This window comes from Phyllostomus hastatus, unplaced genomic scaffold (genome assembly GCF_019186645.2).
Source record: "Phyllostomus hastatus isolate PE091 unplaced genomic scaffold, TTU_PhHast_1.1 phas_contig_40, whole genome shotgun sequence".
In the NCBI taxonomy this organism is placed as follows: Eukaryota; Metazoa; Chordata; class Mammalia; order Chiroptera; family Phyllostomidae; genus Phyllostomus; species Phyllostomus hastatus.
The window spans coordinates 98,435,425-98,449,763 of NW_025333872.1; the positions used below are offsets into that span (position 1 = coordinate 98,435,425).

Genomic DNA, 14,339 nt, shown 5'->3' on the forward strand with positions numbered 1-14,339 from the left:
GTCTGGGGGCCCAGCCGGCACCATGACTGCCCTGACGCATGTCATGGCATGACAGCCTCAGTACACTCAGCTAACATCCACTATTTCACAGAGACAGGAAAAAAGATAAAAACCTTTTCCTTGTGATGAGAACCCTTAGGGTTTACTCTCAGGAACTTTCCTATGCCAGTGCTATAAAAGCAATCAGAAAATATCCACACACTTAAAACATAACGAGGAAAAGGCAGGACCAAGCGTATTCGCCGGCGGAACTGCTGTGCTGGCCGGCTCTCCGCCAGCCGCCCTGCTGCCCTCTGGCAGACCTCAGCCCCCCCGCACCCGCCGCCCCACGCCGGCGTCTCTCGGCGGCAAATCACAGCCAGCCCTGGGCCCCTGTCCCGTGCTCCGCAGGCAACAGCTGCACCGCATCTGCTCTTGCACAGGCCCCAAGGGCAAGGGCAAGGGTCCTCAAAGGTGAGCCTGCATTGGAACAACCTGGGAGCTTGTCAAAACACAGCCAGAAGCCCCCCCGCACCCAGGAGTGGCTGGTTCAGGGGGGCTGGGGTGAGGCCCGACCCACAACACTTCTAGCTCGTGTCCCCAACAGTGCGCAGGGGACCGCCGTTGGGGAACCGGTGGCCTGGACCCAGAGCCAATGCCTGCAAGAAGCCTTCTGAATTCGTACACCTCCTCACGGCCTCGGTCCCCACAAGCCTCGTTCCATAACCCACGCCACCGCCCCTGCACCACCCTAGTTTCGTCACTTCTTCCCACACCCCGGGAGCGCAGGCGCGTCAGCAAACACGGGGACGACAGACTGCGGCCGGGGCTCCGTCACAGAGGGGCCGGGACACGGCACAGCCAGACACGGGTGCACAGCCAGACAGGCCTCGGCCGCCCGGCTGAGAGAGACCAGTGAGAATTGTACATCTCGAGCAAATGTAATCTCATTAAAGGTTCCTACTTGTGGGACCTTATGCTAGACACTGTCAAATGTACACAGTCAGCAAATGCTGACACAACCTCGGTCTTGGGTTGCTCATCATCTGTCTTCCCGGTATGAAGATGACCTGGAGGGGAACGAGTTTACGTTGGGTTGGCCGAAAAGTTCGTCCAGATTTTTCCCGTCAGACGGCTCCAGTCGTGCTCAGCTGTCCTTGCCTTCGTTGGGGGCAATTTTGTTGCACTGTATTGTGACAGTTGTCCGATCGGCAGGCATTTAAAAAAAACCTTCCAAAATTCGTGAATTCTTGTGTCGTCATTTTAATACTGAAGATGGAAGAAAATACACAACATTTTCAGCATGTTGTCACGCTTTCTTGTTTCAAGAAAGGTAAACACGCAACTAAAATGCAAAAACAGGTTTGCGCCGTGTAAGGAGGAGGTGCGGTGACTGGCTGGACGCGCCAACAGCGGTTGCGAGGGTTCGTGCTGGAGATTTCTCGCCGGACGGTGCGCTGCGGTCGGGCAGACTGGCTGAAGCTGACAGCGATCAAATCGAGACATTAACTGAGAACAATCAATGTTCTACCACATGGGAGATGGCCGACACACTCAAAATATCCAGATCCATAAAGTTACTGGTGAAAATGGAAAAAAAATGTGTTTTTTATTTTATGGACAAAAAAATACGGACTTTTTGGCCCACCCAATACACTGCTTGTTCTACGATTATGAACCCACAGTAGGTACTCAATAAATGTCTGTCTGCTGACGCGCTGAATGGACAGTGACAGAAACGAGGAGTGGCTGGCCACATTCCAGCTGTCACTCACCACCCAAATCAGTGTTTCTAGAAATGACTGTTCAACTTCTGGTTAAATAATCCACACCAATGTTAAACATCCAGCAGGCTTTTAAGGGATACATTTTCTAAAAAATTAGAACTGGTTACGTGTGTCACTTATCTTTCACAGGTCCTTATTTCATTTTTAAAAATCTGTTATATGAAAGTTTTAAATGTCAAAAAGAATTCTAAATAGATGCAATTTCTTTTATTCAACATTTTTGTAAGATGTACAATTAGCAAATAGAGCTTTGATGAAAAGAAACACTAATCAAAACAAAGTGTTTTCAAAAATCCAACAGATCATAACATTTTCATTAGTTAGAATCCCTTCAAAACAAAATTTTGCTTAGGATGTACACTGACGATGGTGAACGCACAAATGACAGCTACCGTCAAGGGGAACTTCACAGACGCTCTGGAAACTGCTTCAGAGACCAGCCTGCAGCAGAGCCACCACATTTACTTGATTTGGTTTCATAATCACTAACAAAATGCAGGACGACCTGCTTTAACCTTTAACTTCGTCGTCAAAACCCCAGTCCGCTCGGTGAGCCTGCAGCGGGGCCCCAGGCACCCAGCACGAGTCACTTCCAAGACCGGCCCAGACCCTCCGCCAGGAACATGTTACGGACGCACCTTCACGGTAGCGTGAACAGTGAACAAAACTGACGGGAGGTACCAAGTGACTTCACCGCCCCCCGCCCCCCGCCGCCAGCTACCAGACGGCCAACTCGTGTTTGCCTCTAACTCCGATCAAGGCATTCGACACCTATTCTGGTTTGCATGACAGAAAAATAAAACAGGATAGGGAAGTTCTAGGTGAGACCGTAATTTCAATACCTGAAGTGACGATGTCTTGGAGGTCTTCCTGGGTAAGCCACCTCGACCACGCTGTTCCCTTACATGCGGCATCACCGACAGTCACCGCACCGCTCATTGCCGCCCGGCTCACCGAAACCTCCTCACGGGGCGCGCCGTGGCAGGCCCCCACGCCGGTGACGCGCACCCACTGCAGGCACACACGAGCACGGAGACATCGGTCGTGCACGAAGCAGGGCGGACGCTGGGTAGGGAGTCTGCGCCTCAGGAGGCGTACCTCAAACCCACTGCTTCCCAGTGTGAGATATCCAGCAGTTTCAACCGAACGAAAATTAAACCCCATTTCTAGAATCACGGACAGGCAAGACATACGTAGTGTATACTACATGTTCTTTGAGGGAAAAAAAGAGAAACTGCTCATGTATTTGATGAAAAATATTTAAGGCAGCTGCGATCAGTATTTTCATTATTAATTATTTGACACTTACAAGCTCACCAACAGCCACATGGTCTGCTACTGAGCATTTTAAACACAGGAATGTAATAAAAATTACCGGCCATAAGCCATGGCATGGCTGCTCATAATTTTTAGACACTTTGAGTTCAATCAGTCACCCCGCTGAGTTCCAAATATCTTCCCTTCCGAAAATGAGTAACCCCTGGCTGGCGTAGCTCAGTGGATTGAGCTCGGGCTGCGAACCAAAGCATCGCAGGTTCGATTCCCAGTCAGGGCACATGCCTGGGTTGCAGGCCACAGCCCCCAGCAACCGCACATTGATGTTTCTCTCTTTCTCCCTCCCTTCCCTCTCTAAAAATAAATAAAATCTAAAAAAAAAAAAGAATATACGTTCTATAACTCCTTCCCTCCAGAAGCTTCTAAATGAGAGTGGGGGGGACAAGGAACGCAGGCCTGCATGCAGTCCAGTGCCGGGAGCGACGTGATGACCAGGCGTGATGGCAAGTGCCTTAATGGTCCCTTGCGGTCACAGACGCCGCCCTCCCTAAGGCAGCCACTTGCCGGGTCACCCTCACTGGCCCCTCCTCTCGCACGTCCACAGAGCCCGCCCCCCGTGCCAGCTGTGCTGCCCAGGGAGGGTGCCCACGGCCCGCGCCCTCCGCTGCCCACACAGGCCCGGTGCTGCCCAGGGAGTCCGCCCAGAGCCGGAGGCCAGTCCTCCCGCTCCCCTGCGGCGCCAGCGTCTGCCCAGCGGACAGACCTCTCTCGGCCCGGTCTTCACCGACCGCCCCAGGAGGAAGGGCGACGACGATGGTGGGGGGGGGCACCCGGGGAAGCACGGCCGCTCGGTGGTCACCCGGAGTCCGCGCATCCTGCCCGGTGCCCCGCGTAACTGAGACAGCCCCGCGGTGTCTCCCGTTCCGTGTCCGGTCCGCGAGCGCCGACCCCAGTGTCAGGCGCTCCACAGACACCGGACAGACAAGCGAAACGCAGCGGAGACGACGCAGGAAGTCACCACTCAAAACTCGCACGTGCAGAAAGCTGGGCATTGTAAAGGCACGTATGATGTGACCTTTAAACGGCCACCCCCGTAGCCACCTGGGGATGTGAGTTTTCAGAGCCGGTCTCCCTCTAAGCCTGACGGGCCACTGCGCGCTCTCCCTGCGGAGCAGACCATTTCTCTGCGAGGCTGGTTCGTCCATGGTGAAAACACAGGAATAAACATTTACTGTTCGGAATACGTAAAGATGTGCACGTTACTTTTTCTGGCATGGTTTTCCCCACTCCCTTTCCTTTTACCTAGCCGGCACACAACGGAGTCCTCTGCGCGGACTTGCCTCACCGTCCACAAACCAGTCCCCGGGCCTCCACCTGGCGGGCACACCGGCCGCGCACAGACGCAGGGACGCTGCCTGGAAATCCTCCCCTGAAACCTTCCTCCTCGAGAGACGCCCCCTGAGTGGGGCTGGGACAAGAAGGGGGGCTGTCGGAGGAGAATGGAACGTGCAAAAGCCACAGAACAGGAAGGGGGAGGCGGAGACCACACGCCCCAGCCGCCGGCCGCTTCCCAGTGTGCAGGGGCGGCGGCGTGCAGGAGAGGGAGGAGGGCGGCTCGCCGGCTCGCCAGCTCTCTGCTCTTCGGGGAAGACGGGGCGGCTCCCCGCGCACTGTCCTCTCGGGCCGGGCTGCGGCTGAGCCCCCTTCTCAACACCCAGTCTGCAAGGGCTGCGTGGAAGGAAAGTGGGCAGCCCGAGACCGTCTCGTGCCCGGCCCCGTGGGAGAGGAGGGAAGCGGCTCTCCGCAGACCGTGGGGGCAGAGCTACAAGGCTCTTCCCGCCCATCCCCGCCTCCGAGCTCTCCCACCCCGGTCCATCGCCGACGTCCTGGGTGAGCTGGTCGCCCCACGCCCACCTACTGCCCCACCCCTGGCTGGGGAGCCGCGGGCGCACGCACGGCCCACGCGGCCTCCTCCTTCCCGGCCGCTGGCCCCGGCAGGGCCACGGTCCGAGTCACCTCCTCACACGGGCGGGTCGTCCTCCCAGCGCAACCGAGTGCGGCTTCAACGCTATGCAACACCATTACAGCGTCAGTACCAATATGGGCATTTTACTTTAATTGTTAGCATTTATTTTATTACTGCGTTCTATTTTATTATTTATATACTTGCACTAGCCATTATATTCTTGTTCATTTGTACAATACTAATGTTAAGATGTTAAATGAATATTCTTAATATTCCAAAATATTCTTAATAACTACCATATTTTTCGGACTATAAGATGTACTCCCCCCACCCCCCCGAATTTGGGAGGCATAATGGTTGTTAATGCTGCTGTTGAGTTCTGTTTACGTTTACATGGGTGAAATACTATGTTATCTATGTTATGAAATATTTTATGGCATTTTTTGCTTCAAAATTGTTTTTCCTATTTTCCTCCTCTTCAAACCTGGGTGCGTCTTACGGTCCGGAAATGCAATGTACAACCTGCGCACGTACATTACACAGTGTGCAGCCTCAGCTGCTCAGCTCGTACGGAAAGCAGATCCGGGTGACACGGGAAGACACGTGGACAGCAACGTAAGGGTTAACTCTCGCTGAGACACCACAACAGCACCCACAACTTCCATTGTCCAAGGCCTTCACTCAATTTCCCAGGTCACCTATGTCGTGTTCTCTCACACAGGATCTGCACCCGTCTTCACACAGCGAACTGAAGGGTGCGTCTCCTACAGCGCGCCCAAAGCGCCGCCAGGGTCCCCTTTCTCCAAGACCGAGGTCGTCTTCACGGGTCCGCGGGTCTTCGCGGTGACACGGGCCGCGGCCAGCCCCGCCCTCAGCCCTGCCCTCGGCACCAGCCGTCCGATGATCTGGGAGGAGAGCACCTGACTCTGTGCTTCCCTCCCCCCGTCCACACACACACACACACACACACACACTCATTCACTCTCACACACACACTCATTCACTCTCACACACACACACGCTCATTCACTCACACGCACACTCATTCACTCTCACACACACACGCTCATTCACTCACACACACACTCATTCATACTCACACACACTCATTCACTCACACACACTCATTCACTCACACACACTCATTCACTCACACACACTCATTCACTCTCACACACACTCATTCACTCACACACGTTCATTCACACACACACGCTCATTCACTCTCTCACACACATGCGCTCATTCACTCACACACACTCATTCACTCTCACACACATACACTCATTCACACTCTCACACACACACACTCATTCACTCACGTACGTGTGCTTTAAAAACTACTCTGCGTTTCAATGGCAAAAGCTCTTTTTGAAAGGGAAACAAGCCAGAGGAAGACAAATGTCTTACGATCTCACTTGCGTGTGTAATCGAGGGAACATAATAAACAAAAAGAAAGACCAGCACAGAAACAGACTCATGGACGCAGAGGACAGGCTGCCGTCGGGGAGGGGGGTTGGGGAGCCGGGTGAAAAAGGCGAAGGGGTCGAGCAAAACGATTTAATTTAAAACATAAATAAAAAGTTTACTTTTTATTATAAAAAGTAGGTAAGAAATCAGAGAAACTTGCAAAGCCAGAGTGAGGGAAATCAGCTGCAAGCAACACAGTAGGAGCATGCCTCTACGACATACTTCAGGAAGGACAACCTTGAACTTTAAATGCAGCACTTTTGCTGTACTACATAAATATCCAGAAAACAGTATCTATTTCAGTGTTTTTAATACAAAATATCTCCATATAGTTAAAGTCATATTTGACATTAATTTCTGCTCTAAACTAACAGTCCCAGAAACGAACGCTTGGCCAACTGTCACTCGCTGAGAAACCAAGCCACACACTACGACGCTGTGAGTCCTGTTCGTGACACACGCTCTCCGCCCGGCATGCGTGTGACCGCACAGCCCCCGAGCCCACACGTGTTCTGTCGCCAACAGAACCGCGGCTCCCACGGACAAATGCGAATGAAACATCTAATGCTAACTCAACAGGCCTTTTCCTACGGGTCACGTATAAAAACTGTTCCAAGACTTCTTTTTGCAAAGCATACATACAGCTTTGCAATATACAGATTATTTCTGGAATCATTCATCATAATCATGAAGTAGAACCATGTCTAATACTGCATTCTTTCATGTATTTACATTGTCAAAACTTAAGTTGCCAAAATTCACTTGTCATCAAAGACCTTTCTTTTGTACGTATTCTCTCTCACTCTAGCTGTCAGTTATCTCCTTAAGCAGAACAAAGCCATCACAAAATTAAAACGCGAGCGTCCGTGGGCTTCACCCTTGCTCCCAGCACGGAGCGAACGCGGGCTCCAGTCACCGCGCAGCAGGACACGGCCCGCGCCGACCCGAACGGGCTCTTACCTTCGGGCTTGTTGTTCTTCCTCTTCAGCCATTTCTCTACCGTCTCCGCACTAACACTCTCAGAAACAAATTCATCTAATACCTGGGGGTGAAGAGAGAGATACGCCTTCACTTTTTCATCTGTCAAACCTGCAAGAGAGTTGAGAAGAACAAGGATCTCATTACACGGACCGACGTAAAATGCAAGCGCAGAAAGAACAGAAGGAAGCGCATCCATCCAGGCCCTGGAGCATCATCCCTCGGCCGACAGGGAACGGTGGTCTCGTACACGCCACGACAGGAGGGGTCCCCAAAAACAAGCACAATCAGACACGCAAGGGACAGATCTTCCGTGGCCCCACCGGCACGCACGGCGGGTCTAGGACAGCCGCCCACAGGGAGGAAGCGGATCGAGGGCTCCCCGGGACTCGGGAAGAGGGAAATGGGGAGTCCCCGCCGAACGCGCAGAGGTTCTACTTTGAAGGAAGGCGCGTTTTGGGAGCGGACGGAGTGAGGCTGGTGCACAGTGGGAGTGTGTTCAGTGGATTGTACGTGCGGAAGGGCTCAAGTGGCGCCTTTCTGTTACATACGCTACCACCACAACAAACAGTTAAAAAAGAAGTGGGAACATCAGTGATTTGAAACTGCAGACATTCCATCACGAAACAGCTGTTTCCCACCACATTTCGCTGTCGCGTCTGGGCCGATGCCGTGTCCCAGCTGTGTGGTGACACCCCACAAAGTCCTTATTTGCTGTGTGCGAACAGCTGTCGCAGGTTTGACACTCAAGGCAAAGGGAACTCTGGTAACAGCACGAAACAGAGGAATATACCGCCGGTACCTCTTAGGTCCCAAAAAGCGTCCACCGAGCAAGTTACCACTTCCTGTTGACAACACCGACCCTACTTGCGCTCCGGGCCACTCAACCCACTGGCTGTCGGTTCCGAAGAGCCGTGACGCGTGCGCACTCACGCCCGCCGTGCGCGGCCTGCCTCCCCCAGGCACCTGCCCCGTCCACGGGCAGCTGCGCTCCCGGCACGCAGGCCTTCCAGAGCGCCTTGCCCCGTTCTGCTGCCGAACACGTGACATTGAGCTTCTGTTTTGCATCTGGTGCTTCACGTGGGTGTGCCTGGTGAAGCTCATCGTTCCCGCTACTGTGTCCGCTCTGTAAGTTACTCAGTCAAGGGCCATCCTTGGGGGCGACTGGGTGAAGAGGACGATGGGAAACTGTACTTCCAGATGCAACAAGAAGCGAAGGAAGCCAACTCTGTGACTCCAGGAAACGGACCGCCCGCGGCAGCCCCGGACGGGGCCCCGAGTCCCGGGGGTCCCTTCTGCAGGGACGAGGTCTCGGCCCCTCAGGCTCCCCAGCAGGGGAGAGGAACGAACGGAGAAGGCAGGCGGCTCCCCCCCGCCCCGGGCACTCGGCCCTCACCCAGCCCTCCCCCACAGTGTGTTCGGATGGAGGTGGGAGACACAGAGATACAGGCCCGCACAGAGAGACACGCACTCACAAGAGAGGTTTTAAAGACGAGGCCCCATCGGTGCCCGCCCTGCAAATTCCACTGGCGACAGTCCGCACGGTGCTAGGTGTAAGAGGCTGGTTAAAGCAAGAGAGGACCCCCCTGAGGGAGCCCGTGACAGCCCCCGACACAAAGGCCCAGGGTGCCGGAGTGGGCTGACCGCCGGCCTGACCTTCACGCAGACAGACAGGACACAGTTCACCCCCCCTCGGACTAGGTCCCCACGGCAGCCAGTGGCTGCAGGCGATTCCTTCTTTAAATGTCCTCCCACGGCTTTCGTGACACGGCACCACGCCGCTCTTACCCTCAAGTCCTACTCGTGTGTTACTGCGGCCTTCTCTTTGGTCACCGACGGCGAGGACAGCGACATCTGAATCGGGAGTCTTAACGTATTTTTGAACTCCGGGCCTCGGACACTCTTCCTCCACCTCGGGCTCCCTCTTGGCTCAAAACCAAGTGACTCATCTCCTGCCCCTTCTCCCCAACGCGACTTTAACTCTCACCTTTCCTTCCTTGGTTCCTCTCCACTTTCTCGGAAACCCAGGCTGAAAACACAAAGTCACCACTGACTCACCCTCCCTTGTCATCCCGTTTCAATCTCAGAGCATTATTATACGAGTCTTATTTGCCAAATTGCAAAATTACACATCTGACAAAATACACAAGGAATGCTTAAAATGCAACAAGAAGAAAAACAACCCAATGAGAAGCAAAGCAAAGATCTAAACAGATACTTTCCTTAAGAAGATAAAGGTAAGGCAAACGAGCATATGAAAAGATGCTCCATTTCCATTAGTGAACTGAAGGTAAAATAAAAAACGAGATTTCACTTCATACCTATTAGAGTGAGTATAACTGAAGGAACCAAGAATCCACTGTTGATAAAGGAGCAGAGCAATGAGAATTCTCATCCACTGAGAGTAAGAATGCAAAGTAGTAGTCACTTTGGGAGACTTTCTGGCAATGTCTTCTAAGACTAACTGCAGTCTCCCCATGTGACCCAGCAGTCACACGCCAGGGAAGTACCCGGCTGGCGTGAGGACACATGTCCACACACAGCCCGCCCGTGATGGTCCGCAGCAGCTCTGCTCATAACCGACCACCCGAAATGGCAGCCGCCGAGGAGCCCTGCGATAGGCGAGTGGATGTGCAAGCTGCGGCACGTCGGCGTGACTCAACATGACGTAGCAATGAAAGGAAGTGAGCCAGCCAGCCACCAACACAGGGATCACGCTAGAAGGCCTCCTTCCGCTACGTGCCAGGTCCGAAAAGGCCGCATGATGCTCGATCCGGGTCACACGGCGTCCTGGGAGAAGCGAAGCGAGGGAGAGGGAGAAGGAGCACAAAGGTCGGCGGGTGCCGGGCCTCCGAAGGGACGGGAGGGGGACCGAATGGGGCGCCGTACAGGGCGGTGAGACTGTTCGGGGAGACAGCGTCACGGGGAACACACGGCACTGTGCGCATGGCAAAAACCCACAGGACTTCACAGCACACCAATGAACTTTGCTGTGTATACATGTTAACGCCTCTGGAAGGTCAGGGCGTCCCAGGACGGAAGTCAGAATTCGACAAAGCAACGGGAATGCACAAAGGGGCCTCGCGGCGGGAAAGCACTTGCGGAGAAGGCGCCGCCCCCCAGCACCTGCAGGGCCGTGGGGTCCGGGAGACCGAAGGCCAAAGGGGCCTTCACCGTATGACACTCCAGCTCGTCAGCTGTTATCCTGGGGGGGGCAGGTCAGTCCCATTAATTCCAATACCACTACTCATGTACACGGGACCAAACAGTTAAATCAGGGGATGGTGGGAATGAGGTTTCCCAGTGGTGGCTCCCACGGGACCTCACGTACAGGAGCAATCTAGAGTGACTGACGGGGCATTAACTGAACCAGAGACCGAGACGCCAGCATGAACTGATGCTCAGCTGCCGAGAGCTGCACACGGTCGCGCGCAGAAGTACTGGCATACGCGTGCGCATACTGGTACTTGTGTTACCACGCACACACGCGTTCCCTTGCCACGGCAGCGGGCAAGGCCCGGAAGCAACAGTGTCGCAGACGGCACACGTGGCACCCAGGTCACGGTTCCTGACGCCTTTCCTTCCCGGCGAGAGGAACGTCTCCCGGGAGAGACGGCTGACTGTGGGACAGGAGGAAATACCGCCTAACCCGGGCTCCGGCCACCCTGCACCACACCGGACTGTAAGGCAGTGAGAAACGCGCGTGTGCTCACGCGCACAGGGAATCCCAGGTGTGGCGAAAGGGCACAGCTGCGGATCGAAAGAGCTCCCGATGGTTCAGAACTGGAGCAATGTGAGTGACAGAAGAAAGTAAGACTGACGCACAGAATAAAATGCACGTCCACACTATGGTCTGAAGGTCTGTGCTCCCTCCAAAAAAGTTCCTGTGTTAAGACCTTAGTCCCCAACGGCGGTGGCGTCAGTAAGGGCTGCCTCTGGGGGGCGCTCAGGTCAGGAGGGGGCACCCTCAGGAGCCGATCTGTGCCCTACGAGAGCGGCTGCAGGGCGGTCCCGGTCAGTGCGAGGCTGCGCAGAGGCTGAGCCTCAAAGAGGGCTCTCTCCCAGCCAAGCCGGCACTGTGACCTTGAACTTCCCAGCCTCCGTCACTGCACGAAGTAAGTTCCTGTTGTTTATGAGCTACCCCGTTCCTGGTCTGTCGTCAGAGAAGCCCAGATGGGCAATCCCCAAGCCCACGCTGATGTAAATAAACGACTGAAGAACCGGAGGACTGACCGATCCCCCATGAAGAACTACAGATCCTCTGTGCAGGTACTCTGCCCTCGAGAAGGTGGCGTATAACGCCCTACGCCTTGTAATTATTTTGTAAAAATCAGCCAAAACTAAATTTTTAAATACCAGTTGAGTCACACGAATGAGTCACGACGTCTAAGCAACCCTCCAAACTAAATAAACTGATCAAATCCTAGGGTTAAATGTGCACGAGAGAATGAGTACATTTTGGCTGTAAGCTCCATTTAAAATGCCAGGAGTCAACACACACCTCTCCGCCTCAGGTGTCTCCAAAGACGCCCGTGCACTTTTCTCCCTCAATGACCATTCGCATCTCATGAAAGCATCTCCCCCAAGGCCGGAACGGCGGGACGAGGAATTGTGGGGCGGGGGGCTCAGTGAGCAGGCGTTCGGCCGGCTCACCTCCCTGGGGCGGAGCCTGGCTCCCCACTGCACGGGGGCGGGGCCTGCGGGGCAGCAGGGGCAGCGAGAGCACCTGTCCCGCAGGGTCACCCGCGGGCAGCACCTCTGCCTGCCCCTCCGATGCTGGCACCAAAAAGCCGTGTTGCACCCGCCTGGAGCCAACTCCTGCATTTGTCCAGAGACTCACAGCCCACCTTTGTAACTCACGTAAGGTTACAACTCCAAATTTTCTAAAACTTCAGTTTTTACTTTAGTATTTGGTGTATGCTCGCCGTCCTCAGCCATCAAAAGCAATGGATCCCTCCTTTCTTCAGCATTTGACTCACTTTCGCCTCCCGCTAACATCCGGGTGTGCTGAGGGCCTTCCGCACACACAGAAGCGCCCCAGGGTGACACCCTGAAGTGCCCCCGCCGCACCCCCGGACACACGCAGGCGTGTGGATGATGAGCTTCCTCTTGTTTTCGTTTCAGTGTGGCTCAGTTTCCACAGCATCCCACGGCCGACTCCTCTGGTTTCTGCAATGAAAGACCCAGCGCTTCTCCTCGGACGAACCCCACGAGCGCAGCGGGGCCAGACCAGACTTCCGTCACTGGCACACACTGGCAGCCAGCGATCCAAGACCTGCCACCCATAGTCCACACGACGCACCTTACAGACACACACACAGGTATTTACTGGTATAAACAGCTACTCCAGGGTAACATGTATACTTGAACTTCACTGCTAATAAACTACATTCTCTCTTCTGTGCAACATTTTGCTAAGAGGCAAACAAATTATAAAATTAATTAAACAGATAATCAGATTAACTGACTTCTATCCTTATTTCACTTTCCGACCTCTGACAGTGCTCCCGAGTGGGGGCCGGGTACCGTCCCAGTGAGAGGGAGCACTCACGGGGACCCCGGCAGGCAGAAGGGGCACACCAAGTCAGGGAGGGCTGGGAGAACCGCACTGGTTGGCGCAACGCCCACGGCAAATGGCCTGAAGGGTTACGATGGGCACGGAACCAAAGCTGTCAAGCAGAGAGAGGGCCGTGGGATGGGTTAGATGTAACACCGAGCCTGAGAACACACAGCAAAGGGCGAAGTAAACGACGGATAAATATTTCAGTACAAGCAATGGCTCCTGTGGCTAGCGATTTAGCTGACGGCCTAAGGGTTACATGAAGCACAGCTTCAGTTTGACGCTGAGCAATGCCTTCCAAGACATAGAGACGGACAGATGAAGGCCCCAGCAGTCACTCCTACTCGGTTATTCTGCTATTCACCCACGGAGCTCCATGGAAGGGATCCGCTCCTTTGGGTGCCCATGCACAGTGCTGCAAAGCATCAAAACAAAACACTAACATCGATGCCCGGGCACTTTTCACTGTTTCATGTTTTAATCTAGTAACACTGAGGCTACTTTTCTGTCTCCACATAGATTCACAAGCTTCCAACTACATGCCGCGTTATCGTACTATCCTCTCGGTCCTGCTGTCTGCGACCCACAAGTCAGCTTTTCCCATGAAGATTCCGTGCGTGTGCGCACACACACGTAGGTGTATGAAAGTCTAACCCTTCACAAAACCACACAAAACATAACGGCTCAACGCTCAGCTTCCCGTGGTGTGGACTCGGAGCCGAAGGTCTCCACCTGGACCCCCACGCCCCCCTCTCCGAGAGCACGCTGAAGCAAATCGCAGGCGCCTTTCAGCACAGCCCCACACGGCAACGTGCATCTCTGAACGACGAGAACCAGTCTCGTCACAAACGGTACGCTCGTACCCAGGAAGAACTAGTCATTACTTTGAATACATTCAGATAAGTCCGACGTTCGAGTTTCTAGCTCTTCCTTCTCTTTGCAGGGTGTCTTATGAACATGAACCCACCACGTTCTGTCTACACGCTGCAGGTGAAGCGGTTTCGTATTTTCCAAGGTCTTTTCTACCCTTTCCTCCTCCATCTCTTTCCCCACTGTAATGTGTGTTCCCCCCACTGTAATGTGTGTTCCCCGCTGTAATGTGTGTTCCCCGCTGTAATGTATGTTCCCCGCTGTAATGTATCACTAAGAAAACAGGTCTTCTGTCCTGTGGTTGTCCACAGCCTGGACTTTCCCGACCCTATCCCCCGGCGGTGTGATCCGCCCTCTGCATCCCTGAAACGACATCTGGAGGCCGGAACAGACGGAGGGTGGGTGTGGGGGCGGGGGGACGATGTTAGAGGTGGCGCTGCTTTCTGTCACACGG

The 14,339-nt window shown here is 54.2% G+C and overlaps 1 protein-coding gene across 2 annotated transcripts in view; it reads right to left on the reverse strand.

The window, feature by feature from the left end:
- Positions 1 to 14,339, reverse strand: part of PDE10A (phosphodiesterase 10A) — a 327,948-nt gene that overhangs the window by 85,849 nt on the left and 227,760 nt on the right. For both annotated transcript variants that reach the window (XM_045844196.1, XM_045844195.1), the window contains one exon: positions 7,438 to 7,566. In XM_045844196.1, the coding sequence (XP_045700152.1) occupies positions 7,438 to 7,566 (129 nt within the window). The remainder of the gene's footprint in view (positions 1 to 7,437; positions 7,567 to 14,339) is intronic.